At 37.7% G+C, this 10,187-nt stretch overlaps 1 protein-coding gene across 2 annotated transcripts in view; it reads right to left on the reverse strand.

Annotated features, from left to right (window-relative positions):
• The window catches only part of LOC306863011 (serine/threonine-protein kinase WNK4-like), a 66,305-nt gene extending 56,467 nt beyond the window's left edge, over positions 1-9,838 (reverse strand). For both annotated transcript variants that reach the window (XM_079406146.1, XM_079406147.1), the window contains exon 1: positions 8,909-9,838. In XM_079406146.1, coding sequence (XP_079262272.1) covers positions 8,909-9,547 — 639 coding nt within the window. In that variant the 5' untranslated portion in view covers positions 9,548-9,838. The remainder of the gene's footprint in view (positions 1-8,908) is intronic.
• Between the last annotated feature and the right edge of the window lie 349 nt (positions 9,839-10,187).

Raw genomic sequence — 10,187 nt, forward strand, 5'->3', positions numbered from 1 at the left:
AAAAAAACTCGTATAGGTTTGGAACAATTTGAGGGTGAGTAAATGATGAGAAAATGTTCATTTTTTGGGTGAACTGTCCCTTTAATCATTAAATGAGATGCCTGAAGACAGAAAACCTGTCACAAGAACAGTATTTCCCTGCGTTTGGTGTCTGGTTTCCCAGTCTTGCTGACATTAAGCAACAAGGGCAGGGCAGAGCCATAGTTTGTTTAAAGTACAAACAGGTGGAAAGGTCTCATGTATCCATCAGGGAAAAGACTTTAAACCTGTTTGCATATACAAAAGATACAATTTTTAGATATTATGTGTAAACATATTAGCCACGGTCAAGATACAGAAAACACCTTTGGATCTACACTACTGGTCAAAAGTTTGGAATTATTAAGATTTCTTAATGTTTTTGAAAGAAGTCTCTTTTGTTCACCAAGACTGCATTAGATCAAAAATACAGTAAAAGCAGTTATATTGTGAAATATTATTACAATTTAAAAGAACCGGTTTCTGTTTTATTATTTTAAAATGTAATTTATTCCTGTGATGGCAAAGCAAAATTTTCTGCATCCGTCACGCCAGTCCTCAGTGTCACATGATCCTCCAGAAATCATTCTGATATTATGATTCGGGGCACAAATATTATCATTTATTACTGGTGCTCATTTATTAATAATGGTTATCTATGCTGAAAAACTTTTTGGTGCTTAAAACCACGACACATTTTTTTCCAGAATTCTTTGATTAATAGAATATTCAATAAACAGCATTTATGTGAAGCAGAATTCTTTCATAACATTATACATGTCTTTACTAATTGTTTTCTATGTCATTGTTATCAAATAATTTCAGCCTTGGTAAACATAAGAGACTTCTTTCAAAAACACTGAAAAAAGTCTTAAATATTCCAAACATTTGACAGGTAGTGCATATTAGAATTTCTGAGCGCAATTAGTTGTAATGTTGCAGACTGAAGGTCATAAGCAATATAATCTCCAAAGATGTCCATAAGTATGAATATGAATTATCCGATGCCAATGGAAGATGATATTAAGAGAGAGTTAATATTAACACAGCCAGCACACCAATTTGGCATTCCGAAGCCAGTCACACACAACGTCAGCATGAGCGCTGTTAAAGTCATCTGCCGTCAGTCTCATGGCTGGTGGTGATAACACCTCATTACCTGCTGATACTGTCAAATGAAATACAGTATTCTGGGTCTGAGCTACATACATGCCTCATAAAACAGCGGGTGACCAACACCACCACCAAAGGAAGTTGCAATTAGGAGGAATGTTGCACCACTGAAACAACTATCCAGATGGAGATTTTTTGGATGTGTGACTCAAACAACTCATTATCATCTACTATTGTTTGATTAAGACCTTAGTGGGAGAATTTGCCCTTACACTTTTGCTTTAAGAGAGCCATGATGTCGAGTGGAAGAGGACTCCAGTGGCAACCTGTGAAGCTCTGGTGAACTCCATGCCCACAAGGTTTAAGGCAGTGCTGGAAAATAATGGTGGCCACACAAAATATTGACACTTTGGGCCCAATTTGGACATTTTCACTTAGGGGTGTACTCACTTTTGTGGCCAGCGGTTTAGACGTTACTGACTGTGTGTTGAGTTATTTTGAGGGGACAGCAAATTTACACTGTTATACAAGCTGTACACTCCAAAACTGAGGGACCTCGAAAAATACTGATATGCTGATGCCACAAGCCTTCAGGCCCCAGCCTTTGTGTGAGAAGTCTCTACAATGATGAAAAGGGAAGAGTGTCATTCAAGAGCAGAACGTGTGGCGAAGCAAGGAAGACACGGCCTCAGCCCTCCAATGATAAGTTGAGCAACAAATTTTCTTTTAACCAGCTGTTGTTGCCTTTATCCTTTTACGAATGCGTTTCATGTCTGACTTCATTGGAATCAGTGAGATAAAGAGTGTGAAATGAGAAGGATCAGCTGGTGAAATCCACCTGCTGTGCTGAATTACAATGGGTTGTATTCAAGCCATCAGAATTATGACTTTCATGCACTGCTATCTATAATCACACAGTTATTAAGGAAAAATATTGACTTGACACAGAGGAAAATTAGTTACATTGAAAAGTAGGGACTGAAGCAGTGTGCGAAGCTGTTCATTTGGGATTTAAAGGGAAATTCAAGAGACATTCAGGCTGGTTATTAAAGCCTTGGAGAGCTGGTAAACTCTTATGCAGCCTGCAGCTCAGGAAGATGATGAATGCTTGGGAGGGAATGACTTTTTCTGAGTTAATCCACCTTCAAAAGCCACAAGCCTGCAGCTCCGTTTTGGAATACAAGTGAAAATAAATATTATGTAGAAGATCTATTGGTGCTGCGCTATTGAAAAATAGACAGTGATGTGACAAAAATTTGGACATGAATGGACAACAAGAAAAAAGTATACATGTTTAATCTATCGTTTCAAAGTTTGGAATAATTATGATTTTTAAAACATTAAATAATTGTAATTATATCAAACCCGGCTTTCATTAAATGAACCCACCTACACAACTGGCTGACCTTAAGCTAGCTATGAACACAGCATAGACCATCTGTTGCACACTTTGAAATACTTCCACCCTCCCCCAAGTTCTGGGGCCAATGGCCTCTTTCCATCCAGCTTGTCAATTACATTCTATCTCTATCCAGCTCGACCACCTGACAGACATGTGAGCCCCTTCACCTCCACCCATGTGCCCCTCTCTACAGGAAACAGAACATCAGACCCCACAGCTGAGCCACGTGGAGCTATGAATTAGACAACAAGAGTGAGACATGACCACAGCATGCTCAGCTTCTAATCAGCGAGCAGCAGAAATGAGGCAGAGAGATACGCATGAATGTAAACATAATCAGATGAATAAGTCTATATGTTTAAAAGACAAATTAAAAATGCACATTTACTTTATCAGGACATGGTTTACAAGTAAACAAATCATATTAATCATATATTAAATATTTTAAGTACATTTGAGATATACATCATTTTAGAAATATAAGACCTATAATCTACATTTTCAATAGTGAACACACGCACACTACTGGACAAAAGGAACAATTACAGAATAATTATGATTTTTTTATTAGTCTCTTATGCTCCTCTCACTTATGCTACATTTATTTGATAAAAAATACAGTAAAACAGTAATATTGTGAAATATTATTACAATTTAAAATAACTGTCTTAAATGTTTAAATAGTAAAATAAGGTTTTATATATATATATATAAATATATGATTAACATATAAAAATAATAATAAAAGAAAGAATTTAAAACACAATAAAAAGAAAAATAAGGTTTTATACATATATATGTGTGTGTGTGTGTGCGCGTGTAACTATCATTTTTATTATTAAATAATTTACACACGCACGTACACATATCTAATTTAATAATAATAATAATTATGTATATATTTATTTATATATATACAGGTGCTGGTCATAAAATTAGAATATCATGAAAAAGTTGATTTCAGTAATACCATTCAAAAAGTGAAACTTGTATATTAGATTCATTCATTACACACAGACTGATATATTTCAAATGTTTATTTCCTTTGTGTGAGAAGTCTCTACAATGATGAAAAGGGAAGAGTGTCATTCAAGAGCAGAACGTGTGGCGAAGCAAGGAAGACACGGCCTCAGCCCTCCAATGATAAGTTGAGCAACACATTTTCTTTTAACCAGCTGTTGTTGCCTTTATCCTTTTACAAATCCGTTTCATGTCTGACTTCATTGGAATCAGCGAGATAAAGAGTGTGAAATCCTTGTGCAAGGTGTCAATGGTCGTCTTTTGGACAACTGTCAAGTCAGCAGTCTTCCCCATGATTGTGTAGCCTACAGAACTAGACTGAGAGACCATTTAAAGGCTTTTGCAGGTGTTTTGAGTTAATTAGCTGATTAGAGTGTGGCACCAGGGGTCTTCAATATTGAACATTTCCACAATATTCTAATTTTCTGAGATACTGAATTTGGGACTTTCATTAGTTGTCAGTTATAATCATCAAAATTAAAGGAAATAAACATTTGAAATATATCAGTATGTGTGTAATGAATGAATCTAATATACCAGTTTCACTTTTTGAATGGTATTACTGAAATAAATCAACTTTTTCATGATATTGTAATTTTATGACCAGCACCTGTATATACACTGACTGGCCACTTTATTAAGTACTGTACACCTTGCTAGTACCGGGTTGGATCCCCTTTTGCCTTCAGAACTGCCTTAATTCTTTGTGGCATAGATTCAACAAGGTGTTGGAAACATTCCTCAGAGATTTTTGTCCATATTGAGATGATAGCATCACGCAGTTGCTGCAGATTTGTCGTCTGCACATCCATGATTCGAATCTCCCATTCCACCACATCCCAAAGGTGCTCTATTGGATTGAGATCTGGTGACTGTGGAGGCCATTTGAGTAAAGTGAACTCATTGTCATGTTCAAGAAACCAGTCTGAGATGATTTGAGCTTTGTGACTTGGTGCATAATCCTGAAGTAGCCATCAGAAGATAGGCACACTGTAGTCATAAAGGGATAGACATGGTCAGCAACAATACTCAGGTAGGCGGTGGCGTTTAAACGATGCTCAATTGGTACTAAGGGGCCCAAAGTGTGCCAAGAAAATATCCCCCACACCATTACACCACCACCACCAGCCTGAACCGTTGAGACAAGACAGGATAGATCCATGCTTTCATGTTTTTTACGCCAAATTCTGACTCTACCATCTGAATGTCGCAGCAGAAATCGAGACTCATCAGACCAGGCAACGTTTTTCCAATCTTCTATTGTCCAATTTTGGTGAGCCTGTGCAAATTGTAGCCTCTGTTTCCTGTTCTTAGCTGACAGGAGCGGCACTCGGTGTGGTCTTCTGCTGCTGTAGCCCATCTGCTTCAGGGTTCGATGTGTTGTGCGTTCAGAGATGGTATTCTGCATACCTTGGTTGTAACAAGTGGTTATTTGAGTTACTGTTGCCTTTCTATCATCTCTAACCAGTCTGCCCATTCTCCTCTGACATCAACAAGGCATTTTCGTCCACACAACTGGATATTTTCTCTTTTTTGGACCATTCTCCAGAAAAACCCTAGAGATGGTTGTATGTGAAAATGCCTGTAGATCAGCAGTTTTTGAAATACTCAGACCAGCCCGTCTGGCACCAACAACCATTCCACGTTCAAAGTCACTTAAATCCCCTTTCTTCCCCATTCTGATGCTCGGCTTGAACTCAGCGAGTCGTCTTCACCACATCTAGATGCCTAAATGCATTGAGTTGCTGCCATGCGATTGGCTGATTAGCAATTTGTGTTACCAAACAATTGAACAGGTGTACCTAATAAAGTGGCCGGTGAGTGTATATATATATATATATATATATATATATATATATATATATATATATATATATATATATATATACATATATATATATATATATATATAAAAAAACATTTTTAGAAATAAAAAGTTAAAATAATTTTTAAGAACACATCATATGCAGAAAGAGAGAGAGACTTTTTACCCAACATCTGAATATAATAAACTTTTTTCAGTTCAATTTTAATGTGTTTATAAAGCACTTTTCACAATAAATATTATTCTGAAACAAATTTGGGAAAAAAAACTGTGCCACACAAATGACAAGTAAAAACCTACTGCCCCCTAAAATTATATGCAACACTCATGGAGTCATGCCACTCAAACACGCATGCACTGAATGAGCCAAGCTCTGTGTTAAGTTATTCTTATCCTTGATCTCCCCTCACGTTAGCATCATGAAAGACAGATCACTGAGTGAGAGACTTCAGTCAATCCCATTAACCGCCTTAAGTCTCAAAGCAAACCCTGTGTCATTTTCACAGAGCGTGGAGCCATCCTCAGTGGTCCAAGCCACCGTCACCAAGGCAGCTCCTCTTCACCAGATGACCATTTAGCGAGTTAATTAGGCATTGCATTCTGTGTAAAATATATGTTCTGGTGTGACGGTGTGACGAGCAGGCAGAAAAATGAACTGCGGGATAAAGGGTCGCTGAACATTGCCTTTCTCAGATAAAACTGTGAGGGGTAAACAAGCTCTCTGTGAATGATCAGGGGCCGTCTGGGAAAGTCACAAAACAGTTCACAGCCGTTCACAGGATTAACAAGCATCCATTTCTAACAAGACAGACATGTCCTGCGAGCACAAAGAAAGAGTCCAAGTGCTGTAGACAGCACTGTCAGCAGAACAATCAATGCCTCCACTAAAGCTACACTTACATTACAGGCCTTAAAGGGACAGTTCACACAAAATGAAAATTCTGTCATCATTTACTCACCCTCCAGTTGTTCAGCTACCAAGATTCTTCAAAATATCTTATTTTGTGTTCTACAGAAGAAAGAAACTAATACAGGTTTGAAACAAGTGAAGGCTAAAGAGTAAATAATTACAGAATTTAAATTTTTGTGTGAATTTTCCCTTGAAGATTTATTTTTTTTAACTCAAATCCAATATTTTGCTATATTTTCCTGAATGCATCAAGGAAAAATAATAAAACAGCCAAATAAGCATTCATCAGTAATTGTGTTGACAGAGGTTTTGTACCAGAAAAGTGCCACTGGCAATGAATGACGACGATTGTGCACCTGCACAGTGATGAGTGAAGTTAAAGAAATACATGAACTGAAGTCTATGCTGAGCTCTTTGCATAGTAGTGGTTTTCAACTGGTTTTGTTTCAAAGCCCAAATTTTACATGAAGTGATGACCCAATAATGTTTATCGAAACAAAATAGTTTAGCTTACAAAATAAACAAAAATGTTTTGAAAATCTTAACTTTAAGGGGTACACCGAGATCATTTTTAATAGCTATTTGTGTAGCCATATATACATGTTCGATCTTGTCATTCCAAATTTTTTAACATGAATATAATATTAAGTAAAAATATGATAATCATAACTGCAAGTGAACCTGTACTGAAAGTCATCTAGGTTGTGTTTTCTTTCAGAGGAGTAGCTTCGTTCATTCTTTTCGAGGATGAGAGTATGTCACCCAACCTGTTCATGCTGGCATCTGGCTGATTTGGTTAACTTTTACCAAGTGATGCTTGAAAAGTTTAGACATTCCACCTTTGACATCAACAACAAATGATATGGAAAGCAATTGATCCTCCCTTTAAAAAGCTGATTTACAGTAATTCTCTATCCTAAATGCAATTCATTAAATTGTATTATTTGCATTTAGCATTGTTTCCTTGCTTGTTATCCATGATCCTATCAAATCAGACCAAATGTGACACAAAACCAGTCTTAAGTAGCACAGGTATATTTGTAGCAATAGCCAATAATACATTGAATGTGTCAAAATTATACATTTTTCTTTGATGCCAAAAATCATTAGAATATTAAGTAAAGATTATGTTCCATGAAGATATTTTGTAACTTTCCTACCGTAAATATATCAAAACTTAATTTCTGATTAGTAATAGTAATATGCATTGCTAAGAACTTCATTTGGACAACTTTAAAGGCGATTTTCTGAATATTTCGATTTTTTTTTTGCACCCTCAGATTCCAGGTTTTCAAATAGTTGTATCTCGGCCAAATGTTGTCCGATCCTAACAAACCATACATCAATGGAAAGATTATTTATTAAGCTTTCAGATTATGTATTTTAAAAAATTGACACTTATGACTGGTTTTGTGGTCCAGGGTCACAAATAAGAAACACACTATCAGATCTAGGGAGATTTACTGAATTAGCCTAAATCAGATTTGAAAAGTATTCCTTAGAATCACATCTGTGCTGAAGATGTGGGCCAATTTCATCTGTAGTATGAACAAGTTTTTGCTTGAAAAATGTACTTAATGATCCCAGCAATTTGCCTAGTAACCACAGCATGTGACATCTTGCATCTCACACCATAAGGAAGCCTGGGAGAGGGTCTGGTGCCCAATACTCAGGTTACCTGGGACTGTGGACATAATAGCCAACACAGCTTTCAGCACTGGAGAAGAAAGTTCCTATTAAGAATTCTAGGTTTTGTATTCAATGTATAAAAAAATATCAGAACATTCACCTAAAATGAAAGATAGATCAGGCCATCACTCCATTCAATCAAGATCAATTTGTAAAGTTAAAAATAAAATGTATTTGACAACCCAGTCAAAATGATTAAACTAGAGTAAAGCTCAAACTTACTTAAAAACATAACTGTCTGAGGCGAAAATAAAAATAGTTTGACCCATCTATATTTAACACTAAAACATTCAACATGACATAACCTTGATCTAGCCATTCCTGTCTGGAGCCTCACACATTAATCATCCTATTGACACTCCACGTGATGACATCTTGCCTCTTAGGATGAGATAATGATTTTCAGTATAGCCTACTATCAAAACAAAAATGTGATTTTTAAAAAAATCACTTCCTTGATTAAACTGTAATGTCACATGCTGATGAAAACTGCCTGATATTAGTGTTACTCTCATTTGCATTAAAGAACAGATGCATCTGATTACTAACAGTGCAAAGATAACAAAGCCATTATTCGTCCATTCATCATAGGGTGAGTTAGATATCAGCTGGTCGCAGTCATTGTATGACACAAAGCCAATCTAAATGCTATCTAACTTAGTCTTTTTAGTTTAATTACACCCTTTTTCATCACCACTTCCTCAACATCATAAGATTGTAACCATACAGAACCCTTCCTAAAACACTTGCTGACCTGGTGACCCAATGCACATCTATGAACTGCTACATACAGTTGCTGCTAATAAAAGAATTACCGTTTGAGCAATTTCACAGTTACCTGAAGTTGCTATGGGGCGCCATACGGCAATTTGGGTTACTCGAACCTTAACCAACTGCATCCAGACGTTTACTGACCTGTACAACTTCTTACCTGTAGTTCACACCAAGCGACCTCCACGGTGGTCTCCGTATCCAAGCCTTTGTAGACTGTCTTAAAGGACCCCCTTCCGATCTCAATGTTGAATTTCAGAAACCTTCCATCAGGTGAAGTCGCCACAGCTTTAGTCTCAACCTCATCTTTTTCCTCCTGCTCGCGTTTGCTCTCAAACAGGGCTCTTGACAAAACAGCCTTCTTCTGGGTGTTTTCTTCATCCAAGTCCGAGCTGGAATCAGCCTCCTGCGCGCTTGGCTCCTCGGTGGCCCAGGTATCAGCTGGCTGCGGGTCCGAGTCTTGCGTCTCAGGTGGCGAGCTGGAGACAGGTGACACTGGAGGAGAAGAGTCCGTCTTTTTCTCCTCGTTGGTACCTTCCGATAAAATGTTGTCGGCTGACCACGAAAGAGTTTTTGTCAGAGGTGAGATGCTCTCCTGGTGCTCAACGTCCATGGTGTGGAGTTTGTTAATCCTGTAGGCATTTCTCCTTGAGTTCGCCGAGTGTCTCCTCCGTCTCGGCGGCAGGCGCGCTGGGAAGAACGAGTCCGCGTCAAAACCCGCAGGCAACTTCGGGAAGCCAAGACCTGCCATGTCAACCTCAGCCTGTGACATTGTAGTAGATATCTGTGTAGTTAACATTAGAACTGCAGCGCATAATCTAGTGCATTACATGTCTTTGCGTTCAAGAATTTCTCCATAACAACGATGCGTTAACATTTAGCCCCTCCAAACCATAACAACAGGTTCAAGAACGAACTTCTCCAAGAGCGCAATGCAGATTAGCCTATATACCATATATATATATATATATATAGCCTATAAAAATCAACGCGACTGTAAAATAAATGCGAACGCAAGTTAACGTTCTGTAGAAATAGCAAGCAGCAATCAACTGTTGGTTAATAATTCGAATATCACTACGTGGCGTACTAGCGCGTCCACGGAGCGCAACGCTTTGCGTTCGCTTTCCAAGCGCAAGTGTCTAGTACGCTACGCTACTCTGCTGCTCTGGTTGCTCCTCCCCGTGGAAAAACACCTTAGTAATTAGTCTGCGAGGGACCACAAACAGTCAAGCTACAATGCCATAAGTGCAGTCCCTCACGTCTCAGATAGATTACATCTGTCTATTATGGCAAGCTGGTGAAACATTTATTATTTAATACTTTATTGTTGTTTTTTAATAACTAGTCATTTTAATAATGACAAGTATCTTTCACTTTCACAAGGTTCACTGGATATTAGTGCTTGTTGCCAAAGTGACTATATCTCTTCAATTAGT

This window comes from Barbus barbus (genome assembly GCF_936440315.1).
Source record: "Barbus barbus genome assembly, chromosome: 4".
In the NCBI taxonomy this organism is placed as follows: Eukaryota; Metazoa; Chordata; class Actinopteri; order Cypriniformes; family Cyprinidae; genus Barbus; species Barbus barbus.